The 27,162-nt window shown below is 33.6% G+C and overlaps 1 protein-coding gene across 1 annotated transcript; it reads right to left on the reverse strand.

Annotated features, from left to right (window-relative positions):
• On the reverse strand, window positions 1-22,131 carry LOC128234495 (cullin-1-like). Its single transcript, XM_052948753.1, has 20 exons — window positions 22,030-22,131; window positions 18,505-18,786; window positions 18,020-18,197; window positions 16,514-16,681; window positions 15,574-15,715; window positions 15,058-15,221; window positions 13,962-14,124; window positions 13,008-13,135; window positions 12,508-12,615; window positions 11,759-11,865; window positions 11,271-11,319; window positions 9,961-10,092; window positions 9,362-9,482; window positions 8,935-9,011; window positions 8,217-8,348; window positions 7,831-7,923; window positions 7,283-7,398; window positions 6,310-6,415; window positions 5,399-5,512; window positions 1-4,752 (listed from the first exon to the last, which is right to left on the reverse strand). The coding sequence occupies exons 2-20, from the start codon at window positions 18,639-18,641 to the stop codon at window positions 4,672-4,674; spliced, it is 2,316 nt and encodes a 771-aa protein (XP_052804713.1). The 5' UTR covers window positions 18,642-18,786; window positions 22,030-22,131; the 3' UTR covers window positions 1-4,671.
• Window positions 22,132-27,162: the final 5,031 nt, after the last annotated feature.

The raw sequence follows: 27,162 nt of genomic DNA on the forward strand, positions 1-27,162 counted from the left end.
TGTCTTTGATTATTTATTTAAATCATGATCCATCAATACTGTATCAAGTACGGTTCATAGTGAAGTCTCGCATTGAAAGGTTAAATATGAAACTAGAAAACCAAATAACCAAAATCAGTTATCCTTAAGCTGAACTTCTAACCGAAAAACCTAAGCTTGAAATATGAACAGTGCACACTTCATGGAAATGATTTTAATGTTTTTTTCTGTTTTACCATTGAAACTCCCATTGAAAAAGCAAAGCTCTAAAAATACGGAAATGAACATGACATGCAAACAAAAATCCGTTCTGAGAAAAGTAACTTACAATGAATTTTCGGTAATTAAATACATCTAAAATGAATCAATATGACAAAGAGGCTCATAAGAAAGTAAAACGAAAGACAGTTTTACATAAAACATTAAAAATACCTGATTTTAATCAAATTTTTGTGCGAATAAGTGTGCAAAACAATACGAGTTAATTTTTCAGTTCCATGGAAACAAATTTTGGTAATGTCAACACAATCAAACCAGCTTCCATTACAAGCATTGACAAGACTATCAAATAAGTAAATTAAGCAATTTTTAACAAGGGAATAACCCGGACTTCAACAACAGCAGATGAATCATGTATAATGTTTATTAAAAGAGTCACTCAGTAGATGAAAAGTTTTGGATTTTTTTTTTTAAATATTAATATACACACAAAAACTTAAAAACTTATGCTAAATGGCTAGATGTCTTCAATATAGACTCATTCAGCCATGGAAAGAAAAATAAGGGTAGATAAAAACCAAAGTGCCATGGGAGGGGGACGCCATGAGTGTCTAGTGTTGTTCTTGTTGTTTTTCAGTTGAACAAGTAGCATAACTCGACAATTACTAAAGCTAGAGTTTTCTGCCTTGCTTAAAATGTGTGTATTGTCTCTGGAAACATGTATACTAAGTTTACTATGAATATCTTGATAATTTTTCTTTAGTTATGTCCAAGGTTTAATTTTTTGAACAACAACAACAGCAACAGACAATGATAAAGCCAACGACGCCAACGTTGTCATCATAATGACTCAACATTTTTCTTAAAAAATGCAGATACGCTAAAACCCAAGAAAATTCCAACATATGAAAGCTAGAAAATGCCACAAAATGACTCTTCAAACAAACATTATTCCAATGTGGTAATGCATCATTTAGAAATGAACAATAAATAATTCAACAAAGTCATCTATACACAAATGCATGTATAAAATTCATTTTTTGTACAAACACAGTTACATGTATAAAACTTCAACAAGGAACACAGATACAAGTAGTACTATCTGCATTCTACAAGCACATACCAATGACAAACAAATGGAACTCCTATTATGATGTTAATATTGTAATACAACATATTTGACAAATTAAAAACATTATCTCACAAAATACATGAATTCACATTTGCCAATTGACAGTTCCATAAGCAAAGGTGCTCATTTTTAAGATGCTGTTGGCCATAAAAGCTGCACTCTCACAGATTGAACGTTTTGACAACTTACTTGTATTTTTTGTTTCAGAATTGAAATGAAAACTAATTTTAAAGCAAAATATATTTCGGAGTAATTGTTTAAAGGCAATGAATTGTACTCATACTTATACATATACTTTCTCTTGGCCAATGAAAGGGAGGCAAATATCAAGTGACATCTTGGCCAATGTAAGGGTGGCAAATTTCAAGTGACAGCTTCTTGGCCAATGAAAGGGTGGCAAATTTCAAGTGACAGCTTCTTGGCCAATGAAAGGGTGGAAAAAGGTCAAGTGACAGCTTCTTGGCCAATGAAAGGGTGGCAGATGATCAAGCATATAGTAATGATGAATGTAAAATTTTGTTTAAGTCTAACACAAGGCCACAATTTTACTTTAATGATGTGCTTACTGAGAAAACTGACAAAGTAAGAGCAACAATGAACATAAGCATCAGTGATGTTCATTGAGCAAAACAGTGCATTATCTGAAGTGTATCTTAGAAAAGGGATGGTATTAAACTGACAGTAAAAAAAACAATGTAATTGTAATCACTCTTGACATTTAAACATCAAAACTGTATTTGTGAGCTCCTTGGACATTTGCAGCCAAGTCTTAGTAACTAACCGAAAAAATAAGAAATGAAATATTGGGCTGATTGTTCAGAACTTTGTTAAAGTTAACAATGTTGTTAACGTCATCGTTGTTGTTAACATCATCTTTATTACTGCAGTGCACAAGTTTAATGGATACACTTTGGATCTGCAGAACTAAACACAAATGTTGTAACAACTGATTCAGCTTTACTGGTTTTACTTAAATTTACCATCACATCATAAAATATTTCAGATTTAAATGTTAACAATAATGCGTTAACAACCCTCTAAACAATCTGCACAAAAATGCCCAGAGGATGTTAAGGATCTTGAATTATAAAGTATCACTTTGCCTACTTCTGGTTTATGAGGGGTCAGCAAGAGAGAGACCTATATACTTCTATTTTTATAAGGAGTTACGTCCTTTGTGCTCTGAGCCCTTCAATCATTTGCATGGTATATACAGTAGCTATTCTCTTGCAGATCCATTTTAGCACAACAGGGATAAACATCTTAACAAGTACACAGATTGAAGAAGTATATGTACAACACAAATAATCATAACCTTTATACACATTTCCTTTTTGTCATACACCAATGATTATGCGACGTTGTCAGCGAAAATAAGTCCTGTGAAGGGAAAGTGATGTTTACATATTTGGATGGTAACCAGTCAAACATAGGCAAATATAACCACTCAAACATAGGCAAACATAACCAGTCAAACAAAGGCAAACATAACCAGTCAAACAAAGGCAAACATAACCAGTCAAACAAAGGCAAACATAACCAGTTAAACAAAGTCAAACATAACCAGTCAAACAAAGGCAAACATAACCAGTCAAATAAAGCTGTATTTCTATATTTTCACAAAGGTTATTGGTTCTAAAAATTTATTTTACACATTGTTAGAAATTTGTTTGTAATCCTGTATCTCTTAGTAAAAATAAGGTTTTGTTGTTAATGTTTGTTGTAAATGTGACAACATCAACAGGACTCATTTTCACAGACAACGTCACATTAATATTATTCCATAGTGACAATACTAATGGTTTGCTGAAACCAGAGGAGATCAAAGTTATGAACTTCAAATATCCAGTTTCTATGATATTTTCACTGACATTTTTTTTAAACTGATGGTTAACATTATTTTTGAGAGCTACAATAATGGAAGTGCCTCACCCTACATGAGATAAACATTTTACAGAATATTAATCTATGCATGACAGTGTAAGAATCAAGTCAATTTACAATTGATACAAATCAGTATTTTTTCTTACACAAATAAGACATCTACTAATATTTTTAACATAAATTTTCTGATATGAACACCAATAGTTGCACTCAAAAATGCCAGTGAACAAGTAATTTTATGTGTCCTTCTATCTAACTTTTTTCTATATATATAAATTTACTCCCATACTGAAATAGTTTCTTACATTGATTCACATTTTTGGTGTTTTTTAGATTTTGTTGACTACCAGTAATTTGTACTTAATTAGAATTCATGGAAAAATATAGAATTGTTTTAACTTTATCAAGGGGAAACAACTTGTATTCATTTTGACACTAATTTTTATCAGTAGTTGTTTCCCTTGTTACTCTTGGATCACTCCAGTGTCAAGATATATAATTTTTATCAGTAGTTGTTTCCCTTGTTACTCTTGGATCACTCCAGTGTCAAGATATATTCAAGGCCACCTCATGACATGACGGCCTCAGATCCGTAGAAAAAAACCCAGACACAACCTCCAATAATGGTTGTAATGTTAATACCTCTAAATGTGTGGAAGCAGTTTGCTCCACAAATATTTGCAAACAGACCGCCCATCTGCTCGACCATATAACGACTCTGATATACCACCCCCTTCAAACTCCGTTACCCAGGGGGTATAGTTATGATCTTTCAATTAACATTTCAAGAAGTTCTAGTAACATTTGGCTTTGCACATGATTGCACATAAATACAAGTCATTGGTACAAACAACCTGTCAGCACAAAAAAAGTAATTGAATACTGGTGATGTGATCAGTTAACACACCAAAGAAAGAAAGCACGCAAGATTACTAAAACAACTGAAATTCAAATATCTGGCAGAGGAAAACTTGTTGGTATGTATTATTTATTTATATATCTTGATAAAAATGAAATATGTGTTAATAGAACTTTTCTGTTTTGAAAACTGTTATGTATTGATATGAGTAATAAAAAGCTAGACTCTTTTAACAGAGTCTGGTTTTAGACTGCATGTGCTAACAACCATCTATAGTATTCTATGCTATTATTTATTGTGCTTTTTACCTTTTTAATTCCTGTACAACTGCATTGCTATCTTTTGAAAGAATCTAACCCCATAATAGAATACAACAATTCACAACAGCTCGAGTTAAACATTTTGTTTATATATAGTTTTAACACATGCTCCCTCTATCTAAGTATTGTTTTTTGCCACATTTTTCACACCGCATACCCAGTGTATTCCACTGACCAGGAGAAGAATGCTCCACAATAATGTTCAACTTCATTTCCTGCTTGAAACATGAAGCAAGTATCAACACTTTATGATCACAGTAACGCTATTAACGGTGACATTACGCGAGATAACTGTACGTGTCCTTCTGTCCATCCACTCGCTCTAAATACTCCTTCTCTATCAAAATGTCTATACATTTCTGAAAATATAGAAGAATGACTTTGTGAATGAGGCAAGACTATTAGATTTAATATAATCTAATCTTTTATCTCTATCTTTAAAATGATTTCTTTAACAAAAGAACAGCTTTAAAGAAATGTCTTAGAGTTCACGCATAGGGGATAATGTTTAAGTCTGTTTCCTTGGTAGAAACCAGAACTTATGACCAGTCAGACAGGCCAAGAGAATTAATCTCTTATAGGGATCAAACCCACCATCTTGGGTGAGAGGTGGAAATCAATAGTACAAGACTTTCTCATTTAAAATCAAGTGCTCTGTAACAGCATGTTTGTCCCTCCCAAATAACTTTAACCTCTTTTAACACGAACTTTAATGACTTACACACTGGTTTGACCCTTTAGAACAGATCTTTCAATCTAACCGGTAATCAATTTAAACTAAGTCAATTGACATGAAGCCGAACCACACTATATAAATAGTCATTACTATTAAACCAATGGAGACATTAACTAGGCACATGATAATGATTGACAAATCAATGCATTTGGACTTGAACTCATTATGATTCTTTTTAAAAAAAATGTAGGTTATTATCAAGGGTGGTCCTAATCTGGTTTAGGCATCACTTCCCTAACACATAAATATCTATAACTTCCTTCACTGACCTTAATGACTGGCACCCTGGGTTTGAACCTGGATGACAGCTGGTTGAGCACTTCCACCAGTAGCTGCTGGTGCTTTAACTGCTTACGCATCTTCATGATACGCACTATCGCTGCCTGAGGATACATGAGGAAATAGTTATATTGGAGTAAGAATGGTAAGTTTAAATGGTAATAAGAAAGTAATAGTCAAGTAAGGTTTTTTTATTAAAGTGAACATTACACCACAATTAAGTACACAGTGAATAAAACATCAGTAGCTGGTTCCAGGACATCAGGAGGTTATCAAGAAAATCAAGGGACATGACTCAATACTTATGGAATCAAGAAAAGTGTCATGTGAATGTTTTGAATGGTTTAAGTCATGTGTATGCCAGGTGTACGCCAATGACAACAACATAGACGATGACAATTCAGTAATCCGGGTTTAATTTCACAGTATTAAAAGGTCAAGGAAAATTTTGTAAAATTTACAGTCTTGCCTGTAGGTTTTCGTAGTTAATACGTATGATTTTTTCTTATTTAGTTGATGAAAGATTATTCAGTGTTGTTGTTTTTTTTTTAATTTTTAAAAATATCAAGATGTCTATCTTTTCTCTTGTATAGGCACCACTCCCACTTCTTAGATTAGCATTCTATGATAAACACTACATCTATGCTTTACATTAACAGTGTCTTTGATGAATTGTGTTGTGTAATGTGGAATAATTAAAATGTATTTGCTTTACATCACAATAATGAACAAATACAATCAAAAAAGCTTGGAGTGGATATCAAACCTCGACAAGGCAACTGTTTCAGGGTCTTATACACTATATAATCTTACATACAGCCTGTTTAAACTCCCCTGCCCCAAATCCCCTCTCTACCCATCTCATACTTCCCCACTCCCTCTGCTCTCCTCTCAAACTGACCTGAATGAGGAGTTTCCTATCCTCCTCGATGTGTTTATGGGTGGTTTCCTGTTCCACCTTTACCTCAGACTTCATGGGAACGTTGATATTCACGCGCAACTTTTTACTGAAATGTATGGTATTTAACTTACTGATTGGAACAACATAGGGACTTAAATAGCAGATATTAATAACCATGGTCTATTAATTATAGTATTAGCACATGCTTGCAAACCCAACTTTTGACTGGTATAATTAAAACCTTTCATTTACATTGCCAGATTTAAATTTATTTGGTTTATTAAGTAATATTTAAGGTAGGAAGGTTTGTTAATTTTTATTTAAACAGAAACAAACAACAAAAAAGGTGGGCTATGATATGATACTGACTGCAACTTGGTAATAGTTAAAACATACTCTGTTTAATATCAGTGACTAAGAAGGGCTCGCTCACTTTGTATGCTCTGCCATTCTTTATCATTAGGATTTGAAGCAATATGTTTGAACTATTACTAGGTTTCAGTCATGAAACTGATTTCAGTTTAAACAGACCTAAATTAAAACATATTTTCATCAGACTTGGAACCAAATTATGACCTCATGTCAATTAAGTTGTTAAAATTAAATTCTTAACAATTAAGGGAGGTACTTTTTGATGGCCAATTTCGTTGACTGGAAAAGTAAGTTATAATCTAAATAGCTTAAATTAACAGTTTTTTTCATCTGTAAAAAGCAAATATTTATCTAGATAACATCATTATATCTCATTTCAATATTTAGATAGTGAAGTCAACATATTTTATTCCTACATATAGATAATGGCATCATAACATTTCATTCCTATTTTGAGATGACATAATATTTAATTTCTATTTTTAGATGACATAATATTTAATGTCTATTTTTAGATTATGACATCATAATATTTCATTCCTATTTTTAATTTTTGACTTCATAATAAGTCATTCCTTTATTTCCATTTGGACATTATTACTTTTTATATCCTAAGAAGAGAGACAGTTGTGAGCTGGACTGAAGATCGTTCTCGTCATCATCCGTGACCAGGAGCTTGGATTTCAACAAGATCTGCAGCACTTGCACCAAAATGTCCTGGAAAAGAGCACAACACAGTCAAGCCATTTATCCCCTCTCATGGCTCAATTCCAGGCAAAAATGCCAGGCTTGTAACAACTCCTAACACATTTTATTTCATACTGTTTGTCTCTGACAAATGCATGGTTAATACGCCACTGGACAGATTTCAATTCGGCTTTTAAAGACAAGTATTAATGTAAGGTGGCTTTTCTGACTCCTAGTAAAACAACACAAAATATGAAAAACCACTGAGGGTCATATAAAATTATAAAGACATGCCAGTCAGCCTCCAGTGCATGTGGGTGTCCATTCACCTTCAGGGTAGTCTTTACAATGCCATTTGACCTTCTTAATATTAAACCAAACATTTTATATTATTATTTATAACTATTATTATAATTAATTATTTCTGTTATTTTTTTATGTATCACTGAGTTAATGTCACACCTGTTTAATCTGCGTGCTCTCCTGTATGGTTGACACTGTGAGGGAGTCCAGTGTGTTATACTGTAGAAGGATGGCCATTTGGAAAGTGGACGCCTGAAACAGCAATATATTATTAATTTCATTATTATATATGCTCTTAAATCACTTTAAACATAGAATCAAGTTATTCATGCAAGTTTTTTTCCTACCATTTTTGTACGGGGGTCATAGCCTTTCTGATCGGGAAAAATTTATATTTTTTTAAATTTGGAAGATCTATTATTTTGACCCAAAGAAAAACTGGGGGTCCTTTTGGTAACTTTTGAGTAATTTTACTTTTTGTGCCGGTTGCCTTATCACAGATTTATATATAAAACTAAAAAAGTTGATGGCGTTTTCAGACTGACCTGCAGAGTGTATCTGTTTTTGAAACAGTTGGTGACAATTTCTCCTTTCGACATTTGGTAAAGCCAGTAGAGTTTCCTGCCGCTGTGTCGGTTGTTGTAGAAGCTTGTGAACCGCTGGTAACTACGCTCCAACTGGGCAAACAGCAACAGTAAACATGTCATACAGGGATTTTGAAACTATTTTTAAAGACAGACCTAATACCAAGATGTGTCTGTTTTATTTCACATGTGGCAGAACTCAACAATTATGAAAGACAAAGTTACAGGGTTTGCTTTATGTTCTTTATCACATTTATTGTAAAAATGCTATTATAGGGTCAAAAATGCTATAACAATTTGTTATACTCTGTTCTACAATCAAACAAACATCTTTTGTAAACAATTGTTAAATTATATATGTAATGGAACAATTAAGAATTCAGTTTTCAGAGCTCGAGTCTCAAACTAAGACTGAGGACATTAGTGAATTCCGACCCTGTACAAGGTTTTCCCTAGGAATATTTTTCCCATGGACCCTTATGGTTGACAAGTGGGAGTTCTTTCATGGGGGTCCCATTAATACAGTTACTCAATTTAATTTTATTTTGGGGTCCAAGAAAGTAAATTGAAAATTGGGGGGGACCTAGGCCTTAGCAAATGCTATGTCAGAGAATGAAGTTTTCTGTGTCTGGCAGACCCCTGTATTCTACTTCCATAACATAAGCAGGTAGATACAGACCTCTTGTGGTAGGGAAAAGGTACAGGACTGTTGGAAAGGCCAGGAACCAGAGCTCAACACCTGGATACTGAAGTCAACTGCAACAAACATTTTACACAGTAAGGTAAACGCAGATAATCTATTTATTATTTACTAGGGGATACAGGTTCTCATTCCACTCAACAACTTTGATATGTTGAATCGTCAAGTTATTTGGCAACCTAAGTGTCCAGATGTACAACACTGGTAGCTTTTTCAGTTTCTAGTGAAGTCATTTTGTTCCATCATATAAACTTAAAAAAAAAGATTTAATGACTTTTGGACATAACATTATTTATTTGGAAATTCATATACAAAAATACTTGGCCCAGTTTCCCTTCCAAAATAAGATGACTCATTTATCTGTAGTGAACGTGAAAAGACAATACAGTATTCTGTGAATTCTTACCATCAAGTTTGTCCCCTGACTGTGTAAGATGGGTCTTGAAGGAGTCATTAAGCTCCTTGCTGACACTGATGTCTTGGAACATGCGCTGCAACTTGGACGTGTACTCAAAACCACACGCTTGCTGTTAAAAAAGAAATTAGAATATATTTCTCTTTTTTTTTCACTAATCAGGATGACCAATCATTTTTGTAGTACAGGTCACCATGACGCTGTCCGAAAACTCGAATGGAGTCGTGTTTTTAATACAACGAATGTCCGTACCTTCTGCATCATGTCAAATTTCCCCAACAATCCTTTCTCATAGTAAAACTTTATCTCGGAGCGTTTAGCAAACATCTTTATAATCAGTTTAACTGATCAGAATTGTATACATACATGTATAATACAGTCGAACCCCATTGGCTAGAAATACCTTGAGCCTCCGAAAATTCCATCCAAGCGGGATTGTTTACCTTTGGAATAAAGAAATTTGTCCTTTACATCTATGTTTTGACTTCATGCTAGCTCCTGCATCATCCTTGGGTGTACAATATCTTTATAAAGTGATCAGATATGTATACATGTATAACACATAAATACTACAGATATCTTCCACCTACCTTCAGTTTTGAGATCATGCTGGCCTCTGCATCGTCGCTGGCGGACATGTGCTGTACAAGGCGTTTAGCCAACATCTTGCTGTAAAACTTCTGGAACACATCTTTATCTTCTATGTACTTAAAGGCAACCATCTGGAAACAAACATTTTATTTTTATTTATTTTTTTGTTCTATATTCATTATTAATGTATGATTAACTGTTATAATATTAATGGATTTTATATCGAGCTTTTTCCAAATCAGCAAACATTTTTTTTCGGAAATAAACAAACCCATGCAAAAACAGCGGATAAAATAGCAATTATACTTGTATTGTCTTTTCTATGCATACACTTTACTGCAACAAAACTGGTATTGTAAAGATCTTTCATGTTTTTCAAGAAATACTGTTCATTCACGGAAACTGTGTCTAACAAACTTGGAAATATGATAAATATTAGGGAAATCGGACACTGCCTATGGGAAGGTTTTTCCGAAGACGATAAATTACACCAAGTAAAATCGCTTATATTTGCTACTTTTAATGGTGGTAATCCAAAGTAGCATTATATATGATCCAGGAAATCTGTTTACTAAGAAACATACAATTTGAGTGAAGAAGTTGCACCAAAAGCTCACATGGCACTCTGTGATAACTACATGTACCGGAGTTAAATATCACTCCCACCAGAGGTTTACAATTTTCCTATATGGCTGCAGTCTCAGGTAAGACAAACCATCCACAAAGGCCACATACTGTCAAGAAATATGTAAGGTAGGTTGACTTTTTTTCATTCGGCTATATATAGACAATTAGACATTATTGTCTTTATTGGGGAATGGCGTTAAAGTCATCATCAGGATAATGCTTTTAAGGTTTTTAAACTACATATTTTTCTTCTTTTTTTCACAGACGGACAATAAAAATGTCAGGTCAGTGCCAATTTCATAGGTAGAGTCGGGTAACCCGAACCTAAAGTCGTTGTTTTTTCAGGCCAAACAATATAAAACAGTGTAATATAGGTGAGAACGGCCAAACGGTTAGCGTAATGGACACTGAATCAGAATGAACCATGTTGGATTCCCACTCAGAGCTTGAACTATAATAAGTATTGCTTAACACCCATAAATGGTATAGTAATGGTTTCTAATCATGCATTCATACATTTAAGCAGATTTTAAAACTGTACAAACGTCCTTCACTATAAATGCTCTGTAGAACATATGTTTAGCATTGTGGCCTGAAGTAAAGCTTGCATAAACCTTAATTAGATGCTTTCCTTTCAACTAGCCACTATTCTTTATCACAGACTTCAAGCAATATTGCTTACCACTTGATTTAATGTATCTTCTAACTCGGCTTCTTCTGGATTCTTTGAACTGTAAAAAGAAAAATATACAGGCTTAAATTGAGCTCAATTTGTCTCCTTGACATTTTGTATAATATGTATTAAGACTGCCCTTGAAAAATACCTACTTTGTTTAACGAAAGAATATATTGAAAACAAAATTTGATTTTCTATATTTATTATGTACCTAGTAAATCATTATATTGGTTGAACAATTATGAATATGTATAAGGGTGGTTTAGCATCATGTCAATTGGATTTAAATAATAATTTTTTTGTTTTGTTTTCAAAATGATGCATTGAATTAGTATACACATTAACTAACACATTAATTTACATCTCGAGAAATATTATCTATTACCGTATCAATCTTGATTTTTGATGTATTTTTTTGCCTGCGTCCTTCTATGGGTGTGTCCTATACACTGACATTTACGGTACTCATAAGTTTTGGTAAAGAATGTTGATACCTTTTCTTGAGAAGCAGATCACAGTATCTAGCGAGGAGCTCAGGTGACTTGCTGGAGGAGTTGGCCAGCTTTGTAACTGCATTGTTGTTGATGAATCTACCACACGCCTATTTGGTAAAAGAATCAATGTAAACTTATGGAATTACGTATCACGGGCTAAGCGCAAGGTGGATGCAGTTTCTATATTTACAATAATTTACAACTGTAATATATATTATATAATATTACGATGAGTTTATATTCATTATCAAATTTCTTATTCAATTGAGAAACATGTTACTGTACACACCTGTTTGTTAATAAATAAGCCAAAGTAATGGAATTGCAGGTGAAAATGCATATAATGTAATAGCTTCATGCAATCTGTGTGCATTTCTGTTCAAAGTCTAGGGCTTTCATGGGCAATCCTAGGTTATTACATACTAAACTTAAGGCAAATAACCAAAATTAGTTTTCAAAGTTTTTAGTCCACGAAGGCATTGAATATTTTATAAATCATTTAAATATCCTGCCTGTATTGCAAACTTTAGCATGTTGTGATAATTGTCTGTGATATATTTTATGTACTTTTCAGCTATATTTTGATGTTAACATGAAAACTACTTCATTAGGAACGACTGGGTGTATATTGCATGAGTTATGACCTGAATAATTATCAATCAATCAGTTCTATTGATATACATTTAATAAAGAAATATCACAAGTTCTGCAACTCATGTCAACAATACATGTACAAGAGGGTTACCTACCTTATCAAGGGCAGCGACAAAGCCTGAATCATTGCTGAATGCTGTCATAACAAGGGCATGGTACTTCTTATGTACGTCTAGGATTGTCTGAACATAGATCTTTGGATCCTAAAATAAAGGAGCATATCTTCAATAACTTTTAGATATCCTAAGTATCTAAGACTTTAGTTGTAACTTCAAAAACCTGTATAAATGTCACGGTTGGAAAATTATTTTCATTTCGCCTGGGGACCTTGAGTATTGACATTTTTGTAGAAAACGCATCATGCTGCATTCTTTCAACTGCATAAGTCAGCTCACAATTCAAAACATAAAATCATGATGATCAACCTGGAAACAGATACCGGGAACCTTTGAAGTGACTTAGGTAAAAACCTGGCTAAAAACTGAATCTGTGAAAAGTACTTTGTACATTAGTTAACTGAGCTTGTGAATTAGATTTAGTTTTTCCAATCGACCCAAGCTAATATGTACAAATTCTTCCAAACAAATCCACTCACATTGAGAACATCACCACACTTCTCTATAGCAGCCTGGCCCTGGCTATAGATGTGAGTTTCCAACAAGGATTTTAGTTCCCCAAGACCGTCTTGTATCCGGGATACCAACTGGTACATACGACCCAGGTCTGAAACAAAAAAATCAGATAAAATACACTTGACAAGTTTCAATCTACTGCAAGGTTGAATTTAGCCATTGTTATGATATTATTAAACAGAACATACTTTAACAAAAATATCCGACCCTAAACTCAATAAAGACAATCAATTTGGTAAAGTAAATGGTACTCAAAAGTTTAGTAAAAAAAAAAGCACACATTGGTATAATCTGTCATAGACAATCTATATATATACAACATAGAATTTTTTATTCAAAATGCCTATTATTGAAACATACCAGTGATATACCATTTACCCAGTATATCTCACTGTTTTAAAACAGTGATAAAACAGTCTGATATCATTCACTGTCTTAAAATTTCAACCAGATTTGCTGGCAAAATCAAAAAGGTCAACGTGTAAACAGCTAGGACAAACTTGAATTCCATTTATGGATGTGTCACCCATCTAAATTGAAAAGGTAAACATGTTCATACCTACTGACCCCAAAATGAATAGGGATGATCTACTGACCATGACCAATGCAAATACCAAGCTTTATGAAGACTGCAATTAATTCCATTTATTGATCGGAAAGGAAAGTTGTGACATAGTTTTCTGATTTAATCAAACTTAAATTAAGTTTTTATCAGGAGATAAAAAGAAGAATAGTTTGTTAAGTGAAATATATCAATTATTCCTTATCTGAACAAAGAAAGTTGACATTTGCACTGCGCCACTTGTAAACATATGATTTCCAATGCTCACTTAAATGAAATAAAATCGATATCTCACTGCACCATACATTTATCTTCTATTCACTTATCACAATGATAACATGTAAGGTTTACCTACCATCATTTTTATCTGAATCCAGAAGGTTCTGGAACTCGTAGTGGAAGATCTCTAGGTGTTTCTCAATGAGAACCTTCTCACACTTGCGAGCCAGGATGTCCTGTGTACTCTCGTGTAGGTATAGCTGAACACGACGCTGCTCCTCCATTAACCGCGCTTCCGCCTGAAAAAACATTTCATTTTGCATGATTTTTTTTTCAGTCACAATGATAAGGTAAATGTTAATATAGATTCAACATCCTTTTACAATATGATTTAAAAATTAGATTGTATATTTTTCAATTTTTCCTTTTACAATATGATTTAAAAATTAGATTGTATATTTCTCAATCATAGAGATCTTGAACTTATAATTCATAACTCAAATTGCACTGACTTGTAAGCAGAATGAAAAAAATTTAATCATCAAGACACACATTATTCAAAACTTCAAGTTGACAATTAACAGGAGCAGCAGGGAATGAACGCCATCTCATAAGTGTTCTGGATTGTTCAGTCATACAAGGGGCATGGCTCAATAATTATAAAAACCAGTGTTACATGCCGTGCTATAACTATGGTTTTAGCTAGAGGGTTATAGGAGGGTTCTGCACCCTGTCCTTTTTAGGAAGTACCCTTCTGCCACCAAGAAGATCAGAATAAGCACCCTGCTGCCTTCAAAGGATTAAATGCTTAAGATGATAAAATACTTCCTTTGTTTTGATTAAGGCTTGAAATATGATTATCAATTCAAACAACCTTTACATATTTATTACCGTAGTTGAAACCTAATATTATTTCAAACTGAAGCACAATTTCACACATTTTTTATGAAATTCCTAATGCTTTAATTATTCACTGTCTGATACAATGTGCCCTTTTGTCCCACAGCATCCTGTCCCTTTTTTGCAGCATCCTTTTTAAAACCTACAGCTTAAACCCTACATACACATGTGCTTTGTCTCTAGAAAGATGTGTACCAAGTTTCATTGCAATATAATGAACAGTTTTGAAGTTATCGGCAAGGTTCAAGTTTTAGCATGTCACCACCATTGCCAATGACAGCAAGGCATATATATATATACATATGTTACAGTAATAAACTAAAATGCAATACCTTTTTCATGTATTCAGTGACAGGGTTCTGCCGGAGGAATTCAGTGCTTTCCAGTTTATAAAACCTCTCTGTGTCCTCTAAGAAGGGGGTCTCGAAATGTTCTTTGTATACACTCAATGTTGGACCCTTAGCTGATGGGTCATCTTCATTAAGGCCTAGCTCAACTGTAAAACAATTCTTAAATTTGTAAAATTTTAGCATCAAGTACTAGGGATTGAAAATCCTACAATTGCAACCATATTTTAGCTTACAAAAATAACAGAAGTACTATTTGAAAATTCCTGAATCATATATTGTATTATCTCAATTATATCCGTTTTGAATTATACATGGTGTATTTCACATTCATCATGGGCGTATCTTTCATCATTAAACTGTTTACTTGTAATTAAAATCAACTATAACAGTTTAAATTAAAAAAAAAAATATTTTTTTTTCAATTTGGTATATCCACATTACCACCACATTACCACTAACAGGTACAACAAGACATAAAAATAAGATGCCAAAGCGTACCATAACAGTTGATGACCCCACTAACGAGCCTCGTATTAATGGGTTCCCCGTTACGTTCCCGTTCTATCAACTTGAGTACGGCATTTGTCACCTGCTTATTCAGGGGCTTGAACAGGCAATCTCTCCATGTGATTAATGCAAGCTGGAATTATACGTTTACATTTCACATACTTTATATAATCAGCATCCAACAGTGTTCAAAATAAGCACTAGCCTGCACTTTCTGGGTTTGCAAAAACTTTGGATTTTGTATAGCAGGACATGCAGACTTGGAAGTAAAGATTATTAAAACCGCATGCCAGTCTTGCATTTATGCCATCAATTAAAAAAAGCATAGCAATTAGTGAAGTTGGCAAACTATTGTAGCAAATTATCACATATTAACATGAAAGATGGACAGTAGTAGATGCATACATTGTGTTTGAGAGACATAAACTTCCAGATATTAGAGAAAAACTTCCAAATTTGAAGGCAAGGAAATATATAGGAAGCCTTGTTGTCTGCAGTGTTCCAGCTAGGCCTAAATAGCAGGGTGCGGCAGCCTGCTGCCCTTTTCTAGCCGAAGTGTCCACCGAAGAACAACTAGCACCCTGATGACTTTTTACTACACCCTGTTGTGCCCTTTAGTTTGACAGAGCCAATTTTCAAAAATGAGTATTAAAATAATAAATTATGGTATATAATTTTGACACTAAAGACAGTAAAGTATATATAACAGCTATGGTATTTATAAAAAACTATTAGTATTGAAAGTAGTAAAACATCTACACATCATGAATTGAACAGTGGCCCTTGCTCATTAAAGTAATGCGATTCAATAGTGCCCTTTTTGACCTAGCATCCTGCCCATTTCAAATTCTTGCTTGAGCACTGTTGTCTCATTACTCTTAAATTAAATGTATCTTCCCAATGTCACAAAACCAAACTGGTGCATACTTACTGAGTATATTTCATAAATGCCTTTAGTGCCCTCGTCACACTCTCGTCTCACCCAGTGTCTATTCAGGTAGGCACAGATGCCATTGAGCACCTTGCTACTGAACTGGTACTCTTCCCATTGTTTTGTGTAGAAACTGAGCACCTGCTCGTCTAGCAAGTCATGACCATTCTGTTATAAAAAAAAGTTACAATGTTTAATACAAATCTAATATACATGTAGCACGACTGTAGTGATGACAATAAGAAGTGGCTGCCGGCCAAAATGAATGGTTCATATTTCAATTAGGCTGGTTCAAATTTTGAAAAAGTAAGAGAATTTTAAGTACAAGTAGTTGCTGGTCGGATTCTTTATTATTCAAGATGGTTCAACCGAAACATATCCAGAACCCTGGAATGTCAAGATAGCTGACTGTGCTCATCACCTTAATAAAGACTTAAGTTAATGCAAGTACTAATAATCTGTTCTAATCCAATTCCATATGTAACCTAGTGCTTGCAGTAAGAAGGCAAACAGCAACTAGTGTACATTGGCACTGGCGTATTAATGTAAATCATCTCAAAACTATTGATTGTGAAAATAACTACATATTTAATATGATTATATTTAAACATCATTCACACTGTTTGATTTAAAAAAAAAGACAATATAAATCTGTTTCATTCATTTTCAAAATCTTAGATGAGTCTGAGTCTAGATTTGGACTTGAGACCATTTGTATTATTGTCCATGGAAAATCATCGTCAGATACCCCGATACACACTACACTTTGCTTCATTGTGTACCGTGGGCAATTTGCTTAGGAAAATGTTGTTATCATGAATAATTAATGAGGCAGTTTCATTGGTTCCGCAAAGTACCAGATGCTTTACGGCTGAAAAATATTATGGCCATTGCCAGAGTTGAACAGGGTCCCTCTTCTCAATACAATAATATTTGAAAGTAGTTAAGACCACACAGCCACAGAGGCTACTGATACTGTATAGTTATTGAACAATATTTGAGTGTAACAATAATATGCGAAATCATTGGAAGAAGCCTCATGCATATTCATTAAAACAAGATTTTGTCAGTCAATTGTCCCACAGTATGTATGACGTGTAATGGAAGAAGTTACTGTGGTTGCCGACGATGATGGAAAATAGCCCCTGATTGGGTTAGAACATATAAACCATGAATGACCTTCATTAATACAACTTGATCAACAAGGTTCAATTCACCCTAAAAATGTGTTTATGAATAGCTGCTGTAACTATATTCTTAAAAAAAATGGTTTATTACAATATTATGTATCTTCAATCAACATTAACAATTGAAACACAACATCATGATAAATATGTTGCTACACGTCAATTACCATACACATTACTGACCTGAATTTAATGTGAAACTGTGTACAACTAGCAACTTTTTCTTTATGAATATGATGTTCTCATAAATAACTTCGTTTAACAACCAGATTTTATTTCTTCTTAAGATTAAATCGGAAGAATATACATTCATACAAACCTCTTGTAAATCAACCAAATACTTCTTTAAGTATTCTTTGAGCCTCTTGTATAGTTCCAGCCCCACAAACTGAGCGCCACCCGTCTGTTGTTTGTTTTTCTTGCCCAAAGTGCCCCTCCCACTAGCCTGTGCCCCGTGGCCTGACTGATGGACACTGGTGCAGTAGTTGTATACATGTCTGATGGAAATGTTAAGGAAGCAAATGACATACACGTGTACAAATGATATTTCTTATATATTAAGGGTTTATACCCATTTTTTTGCCTGCGTCCTATCTATGCTTGCGTCCTATACATAATTAAATATGGTACCAAGCCTTTAATTCAGATAAGTGGGAAATACTGGATTTATACTCAAACATGAAGCACAAAGGTGTGGTCTTTATCAAGACAATTAGTGAAAAACAATAATATGAAGGGTGCCACATCAACCTCAGTGTTTTCTGTAACATATTGTCTAAATAAACATTACACATTAAAGGATACGTGTATAGTTTCATGTAGCGGACTTTATCCATGCTCTGTCGCTTATAGACTGTGTTGATGCCGGACTTGAGATCATCCCAGATTTGATCCAGTCCAATCTGCTTAAGTCCATGAGGGTTCTGTGATCGTCCTGCCATTGCGCAGAATGTCCAATGAAAAAATATATAGTTTGTATAACACTTCTTGTTTTCAGATGAATGGACTGTTCTATTTCTTCTTTTGCACTGGTGACGATTCCGCAATTTTTCATATGTTAATATACATTGTTCTTTTCAGTTCATTCTGCAAAATATAAATAAATTCATTCAATAAGTACTTCTCAATAAGACATTTTAAGAAGAGAGCTAAAGCCAAAGCTTGACAAGCAGACCAAAAATTGTTAAACAGGTGTGGGGACTCCAAAATAATGACCACCAGAACACCAACATTGTCATATGAAGTTTACAAGGGTGGCTGGTTCGAATTACGGACACCACGGACCATGGACATTACAGACCAGACATTACGGACCAGATTTAGGTACACTACGGACCAGATTTAGGGACATTACGGACCAGAAACATTTGTTTTTTTTAATTTATTCACTCATTGGTCTTAAATTTGTTAATAAATACTTGAATATTAGTGCTAAGTATGACAATCATCTTTAATGTAACTGAAAAATCCCATGAAATTCCAATGTTAAACATCAATGTATTTTTAATAAAATATTATAATAATTTGAATAATAATGAATGAAATATGTGTTTATCTTATAATTGTAAATGTGAATATTAATGTTTTCATATGTGAATGATTGCTTTCTGAAATAAACTTTGAATCGTCATATTTGTTTGTTTTCCATTTCATTTGTTTTAACTGAAAGGTTCTGTGAAAGTCGCAGTTACAATGGGTTTTCACACTTTTATGATTGCCAATTAAAGGTTGTCAGTGTAATGTTTGCTTCTTTTGTAATATACCGCCGATTACAATTATAACTAATTAAGGCAACAGAAACTGCCAGTTTTAAACATCAGTTTGCAAGAATTGCAACAAACACACAGCGTTTATTTAATATAAAGCAAGAGTTGAGGATTACATCCTTACAATTTCCTCTGCCACTAAACTGAAAAGATCTATAAGTATGCCTTGCGAACGTTGTATCCACTGATATCTTCTTATATGTGCTCGATTTTTTTTTTGGTAAATAAACTGTTTTGGAAAATATTTCTGCTCGGTTTATTATGGGAAATAAACTGTTTTGGAAAATAGTGTAACGGTCCGCTGTAGGCGGCGGATGTGCGTTCATAATAACGTTCCGTTAAAACGGAAGTACGTTCAAACCGGATGTAAACTTGGTTGGTAATATGCAAATTAGTAAAGCCCGAGATCTGTGAGAATAGAGAAGTTAGTGTATATAAAGACCAGTGGACCCCTTCAGGGTCGAGCATGCTTTTCCCTGAAGGGATCTGTTGGTGTTTGTTTCATTACACCAGAAAGCTCGGCTATCTGGTGTTTGTTTGACGTCGCACGTTACAAATGGTGGCAGCGGTGGGAATTCTTTTTGGCCTCTTAGTAAGCCTGGATCATTGCGATACAGACGGAACAGGGTCAATGGTTTGATTCCCCGTAAAAGCTATACATTTAGGACTGTGGGTTTCGCTGATATATTGTGATTGGTTTATAAGCGTTTTGTATGCTGGTCCTGTTTGAAGTTATAGCATAGTTGTTGTAGTGTTTCTGTTTGTTCGTTCTTGCTTTTGGGATAATTGAACGTTGATTCTTGAACCATACCAATTATTTCTAATCATTCGGTTTTGTAAGCAATCATTGTCAATCACGTGTATATAATATTAATTTCATACTTAATTTTTGGGACAATGCAGTCCGAGAATAGGTTTATAGTTTAATTTAAGGTAGCGTGTCCGATTTAGTTAGGGAAGAAACATTACAAAAGTTCTTCCATTTATTCTATTGCTTTTAACTGATTTAACTGCCGTTTTCAAATTTCGTTCATTATTTTTCACATAATTGTTATAAATGCATAGGTCTTTAACACCTGGAATTTCACAAGATTTTATATTGAACCATTGATCTATTCGACTTTCACGGGATTTTTCACAGTTTTATGGAAGATATAACGTCATACTGAGCACTAATATTCAAGTATTTATTAACAAATTAAAAACTAATGAGTGCATAATTTAAATAAATATGTTTAAATCATGGTCCGTAAGTTTCTGAAGATGGTCCGTAATGTCCTTAAATCTGGTCTGTAATGTCCCTAAATCTGGTCCGTAATGTCTGGTCCGTAATGTCCATGGTCCGTAGTGTCAGTGACCCGCTGGTTCTATGCACAATACACCCTTCCTGCTGTTAACTTTCTGGGCCAATTTGGGTACTCCTGCCTTTTACTCCTGACCAGTAAAGTAAACCTGGGAGAAAATGTTTGTTTGTTATGGGGATCAAACCATTGATGACCTGCTGAAGCTCAACAAGCTTGGCTAAACATGCAGCTGGTTCTCACCTTATGCTTAACACATGATACAAAACTTGAATGTTCAAAGAAGTTGCTGTCATAATATTTATTAGTTCTGGCTTCCATAACTTTAATGTTGATATTTATTGTTTTGATGTTTACAACACATTAAAGTTATGGCGTAACCCCCATAGTAAAGTCAACCAGAATCAATTGAGTGTGATGATGCAATGCAATCACATGACCATGATGACGTCGATGGATTCTATTTATAGAATCGGATTCTCACTGTTCATTTAGTTGAATCCAATTGCAGTAAGGCTGTGAATACCTTTTGGTAAGTAAAAACTATTTATTTATTCCAAATTTGTTATTAGTTATTTATTAATTATTCGAAATAGAAAAAAATAACAGCAAAATAAACACTCAGGTCACATGGGTATTTTCTGAAAATCTTGGTGTCACGTGATTAAATTTGAACACAACTATGACCTAGATAAGGAATGTTTGTAATAGGATTTATTAAAACGCTAAATCAACTATCTTTAAAGCGTTTTTTGGTTTTGAAAATGAGTTTGTGAACTACATTTTACTTCATTTACCTAAGGATACAGCTATTTTGTCTGTACAAAGCATACAAGTGAAATAACAGCGTGACATAAAAATGTCACGAATTCTGGTAGGGTTTGGATACGGCGTTCTCTTCAGCGAACACGTCCAAAAAGGTAATATATAACGTGTTCGCTGAAGTTCTTTAGCTAAATAATTATAATTTTTAGCTTACAAAGAAACAAATAAATTTGATTTATAGGCCAACAGGTTTCTTATTATATACACTTCAGTCTCAGCCTGGTCATTTTTTATTATCAATACTGCTTTTCACCTCTTACTCATTTCTAAAGAAAGTTTCACCACATTGACAAGGAAACACTGTGAACAACTTCAACAACATTGCGAAAATCCCAATCTAAATTTGACTAGATTGAGCATATTCTTGAAGATAAAATTGAAATATGAATGAGATCAGATGTGAGCTATATATTGTTGAGATTTATTGTACACATTACCATTTTTATGCAGAAGATAACGTAAAAATACACATTTTATTTGTTTTGATATTTCTTTCTTCTGATGTTACTCAGATCTCGCTCATTAACGCATGTTACGAGAATCGGGAGCAAGATAAATCGGCCCCTTACCAAATCGGCCCCTAAGACGTTTCGGCCCTGCCATTTCGTCCCCTTAATAAAATGACTCGAGATGTTTCGGCCCCTTAGTGATTTTCAACAGAGACATTTCGGCCCCTTAATTTTATTTTATTTTTTATCTTGAGTATAAAGAAAAACATTGTAGGTCGTCTTATAAATGTAAATGAGATCTGTAAATAAAATCTTTAAATTTACAAATAGACAAATATGCATGAAAAACATTGATATGACTGATATAAATAATATAATTAAAATCTAAATAACTATTAACCCTGATTTTTAATATAAAATGTTAGAAAATCTAAGAAAGTTTATTTGTTATAACTGTTAATTATTAATTGATCATTAAAGACTTCAAAGAAACTTTGTCTTTGAACCATGCGTTCTTTTTTGCAAGGCTAACTGTTAGTGTTGTGGGTGTGAAAAAGACCTTCAACGACGTGTGAATGAATAATTGTCTTTAATTTGTTAATGTTATTTACAGTTGAATAAAGAAGATTTGAGTACGTATATATATTAAATCGTTTCTAAAAGTGGGTACCATTTGTTTTAAACGTGTTGCGTTTTTTAAAAAATGCCTTTACGTTTCAACCATTAATTTGTTATCTATGTGGTATACTATTGCTCCAGAATAATTATTATTTTGACAATTAGTGTTTTATCTATACATAATTAGGAAATAATGTTTGTTTTATAGATATGAATTGCAAACAAGATACAACTTGAGGGTTCAAATGCATTTTAAAAGAGTAAAACAATATATCCGCAATAAAAAAAGTGAAATAATATTCTGTTTGAGGTGCGAAGAGATAATTGGTATTACTCTTGTGAGAATAAGCGGTTGGGAAAGTCGGAACAAACCTTGTAGACGTATTTATAAGCATGTAAACACAAAGTGTCACAATTCCTGATACCTCTGTGGAATGTGACAATTCGCCATAAGACCGTCTGTCTAAAAACACCGTTTAAGCCAGTATGGTTTTGCATACGTATTCAATATAAGTTATAATAATAGTTATTTCCATCCTTACCTGATTTGAATATAAATAACTGAATTTCATAAAATTTATAACTTATGTCGAGAACGTTACAGAGACATCATCGCCAGAATCATGGATGAGTGGGACTCATACGATTCGCATAAGGTCACCTGCGAGAAGTTCCTGAAAAATGTTGGTGCCATCTACGGCGGGCGATAGGTGTTTGGTCAAGACTGATGTTAGACAATGGACATGTCATTATACATAATATTAGCAATATAGTTATGTATAATATTTAAAAATTATTTAAAAAAAAATGAAGTTTAAACATTTCTTCTTCAACTCTAGTTCGTCTTATAAAAATATCTCTTGAATAAATCTTTACATGTTTTCAAGTGTACAGATATTTTCTTTAAATCTATTTTTATCTATATCTTTGTATGCATGTATATAGCTTTGTCTATTAAAATAAAAAAAAAGGAAATTACATGTTTTTTACTTATATTTAGAAATAAAATAAAAATATGTTTTCAAGTGTACAGATATTTTCTTTAAATCTATTTTTATCTATACCTTTGTATGCATATATATAGCTTTGTCTATAAAAAAATGAAATAACATGTTTTTTACTTATACAATGTATTTAGAAATAAAAAAAAATGAAAATAAGGGCCGAAACGTCTCGGTAATCAGGGGCCGAAACGTCTACGGGATGGGGACGATTTGGTAAGGGGCCGAAAAGGTAACCGTTTGAGCTAGGGGCCGATTTGGTAAGGGGCCGATTTGTCTGGTTATTTTTATTGAATTTAGTGCAAATAACATTATTTTTATATTGATAAATCTGTTTTTTGGTGTTTTTCTTTATTTCAATATTGATTACGCAGCAAAATTAAATAATAACAAGAATATATGATATAACCTTTTTGAATTTTGAAGTACTTTACATATTATTCACAACACAACACATGATAATAAACTTCTTCAGTTTTCACTTTCGTTCGGTTTGGGGATGGTGTGCACATATATGGACGCAATCTTTTTTAGTAGACCGGTGTCGAGGTTGTAGAATGGCGGCGCAATCCCGGCACGGCTGTTCAGACGGCGATGCCATCCTGAAAATTATGAAATAATAGTTTTAACGGAAATGTTGATTTTAAAAATGAAAAAAAATCCAATATACACTTAAAATATTGTCAATACGACTTAACACAAATGAAATATCCAATATACACTTAAAATATTGTCATCCAGCACCACATTCATAAACTCATTTCTACAATGAAAGCTGGTGCTAACAATCAATCATTTTATATTAAGTCTAAATTGTAATTAAATATATCAAAGAGAAGGTGTGCAAACAAAAGTATTTGAAGTCATTTATTAAGATAAGTGTGAACGGACTTAAATCTTGTGCAAACTCAATTATTTGAAGCCTGTTATTAAGCTAAGTGTGAACCCACAGGTGATAATTTAGATGCCCTATTTTCTCTAATTAATAAGTTTTTAATACGTGCAAGTTATTTTTTATATGTTAAAGCATTTTAATTTTCAACAGATGTAATTGTTTGATTAGCAATTATGTAAATGCAATAGATCTTAAAAATATTACATCTTACCTTCATATATATATATATATACACAAATCATGAAAATATTACAACTTACCTTCAAATATCTTAAAAATAATACAAATTACATTTAAATATTTTAAAAATATTACAAGTTGCCTTCAAATTTAATTTCAAATTAAAAAAATAGTGGGGGCTATTTGACCAAATTTTCGCAGTGGGGGCTATTTGACCAAAATGGGGGCTATTTGACCAAAATGGGGGCTATTTAACTTGGGGGCTATTTGACCAGGTTCCAAATAATAGTCAGACAAAACGGACTTCACATCAAACGGTATCCGGGGAGCTGCTTGCATACTGGTAAGGGGCCATTTACAAAGCGGCTGGTCCGCGACAGTCGGTATTTTGACAAGCCCGATTAGAGCGCCACCTGGGAAAGTTAAAATTGCCTGCTATATTTTGTTCTGGATGGGGTGCTATGGTCATTTTTGCTGGCGGTTCAGGCATCCATGGTGGTTTGAGGGTGGAGGTACGTGACCCCATCCCTTGGTGTGTCAACTTATGTATACTCGCACTCGGGCCTTGCCCCTTCGGCGAGTGCTCCGTTAAGCTTGTTAGTCATTTTAGGTTTTTGGAGCATAGTGCACAAACAGAATGTAACCCTGGTTATGTTAGAACTACCCTGGTTCTTAAACGTGCACCAGTGTATAGCACTGTCACATGGGACCCCCATTTAACGTCCGTCCTGGAAGACGATTGGTATTTTTAGTGATGCGACGGGGAATCGAACCTGCGAGCCTAGATTGACAGTCAAGTGTGTTACCACTAGACCACAGATTCGCCACCCCGATCCCTTCTTTTCAACTACTATATATAAATATATATATATATATATATATATATATATATATATATATATATATATATATATATATATATATATATAACTACTGGCTACTATTTTACTTGCAGGAGCAAGAGGTAAGAAACTTACATAAAAAAAACCCATATTTTCCGCAGGACTTGCCCAAATCGTTTCGCCCAAGTTTTCAGCGAGTGGTGACACACATTGTTTGATATTTTGTTTCATTATTTGTCTTTCTGACGTAATGACCTTTCTCTATTTATAAAACGTACTTGTTATAAAATTAAGTCTACCAATTGTGTTAATGTAAATAACACTTTTTTGGCATGACGCAGTTTATATATTTTATGTATATGGTCGGATTACTTACTGTTATCGTGATGTCAATAATAGATAGCGTTGTCAATTTCGAAGATTATGCGCCAATTGTAGCGCAGTTTTATACATAAAAGTACATTTTCTCATCTAAATAAATAAAAAGTTTCATGAATTACCGTTTACAACATTAACATGTAATATTTACAGAATACACAGTCTTCAAAGGTATTGAGAGTTTCTTATCAGTTCCAAATATAATGGTGTTGTCACATATAAAAATATTAAAAGTCGGAAGACGGTTGTAAATGTATTTGCATTGGACGCATCTTATTTTCAATTTCGGCGTCAACTTTACTTGAATGAAGGATTCATTTTGGTATATGTTAAGCATTGTCGAGCTTAAATGGTCCCCTTGTCTTACTCCACAAGAACGTGTGAAAAAAAAATGTTTGTTTTCCACTGTTAACACTCACGTACGCATGTCTTGGTATTTTCGTATTTTAAGTGTTTGACATGAACGAATATGTCCTCTTTTGGATGTACGCTTAAGAAGCTCTTGATAGAGGCCCGCCTTCAAGACCGAGTCAAATGCCGCCTAAAAATCGACAAAGGCTACATATAGGTTTCAATTTGATTTCTTCAAGAATTCGAATTTAGATGAATGTCGATGTAAATTACGAGGCACGAAATACTGCCCGATCTTCGTTAAGATATCATGATAATTAATTTGGGAAATCTGGTATGACGTAAGTTTAGTACAAACGGAAACAATATACCCTTGCAGCTTAAAATAAAAAGGGATCGATATTAAGCGGTGTCATCCGAAAATTCTTTTAAAATAAAACAAAAAACACGTTGATATGTTGAAATCTTCCATCCTGCCATGAAGCTACGTCAACGTTAGAGTCGAGAACAAAATTGATAAATGAGACGTATACTACCAGCTGGTCGATCTGATGTATTCATTTAGAATTTGTTCATTAACATGGATTTTTGAATCTTGATATTATTTTATTGATTTTCTTAGTTAGAATCTCGACATCGTCATTTAAGCCAAGTTCTATGGACTTTAAAAATAGCAAAGTCCTGACAATTTCCACCTCATTTTTAAATTATGTTATTTTTTTATGTCACATATACAACCCAGCACCTTTTGCTGACTCGCATATCGCAGTAAAGTATGTTCTTACTTTAGACCTGGTGTATCCTGGTTCGAATCCTGCTGCCTACAAAACTTTTTTGATTTTCTTATTAATCTTTT

This window comes from Mya arenaria, chromosome 5 (genome assembly GCF_026914265.1).
Source record: "Mya arenaria isolate MELC-2E11 chromosome 5, ASM2691426v1".
In the NCBI taxonomy this organism is placed as follows: domain Eukaryota; kingdom Metazoa; phylum Mollusca; class Bivalvia; order Myida; family Myidae; genus Mya; species Mya arenaria.

What these genes read in the sequence shown, in the direction of transcription:
- LOC128234495 (XM_052948753.1), bottom strand. Translation starts at nt 18,641, where the DNA reads ATGGCAGGACGATCACAGAACCCTCATGGACTTAAGCAGATTGGACTG. An exon ending in AAGATACATTAAATCAAGTG is followed by an intron (nt 10,093 to 11,270) that starts GTAAGCAATATT and finishes GTTTGTTTCCAG; the next exon opens with ATGGTTGCCTTTAAGTACAT. An exon ending in CCTTTTCCCTACCACAAGAG is followed by an intron (nt 8,349 to 8,934) that starts GTCTGTATCTAC and finishes CTGTTTGCCCAG; the next exon opens with TTGGAGCGTAGTTACCAGCG.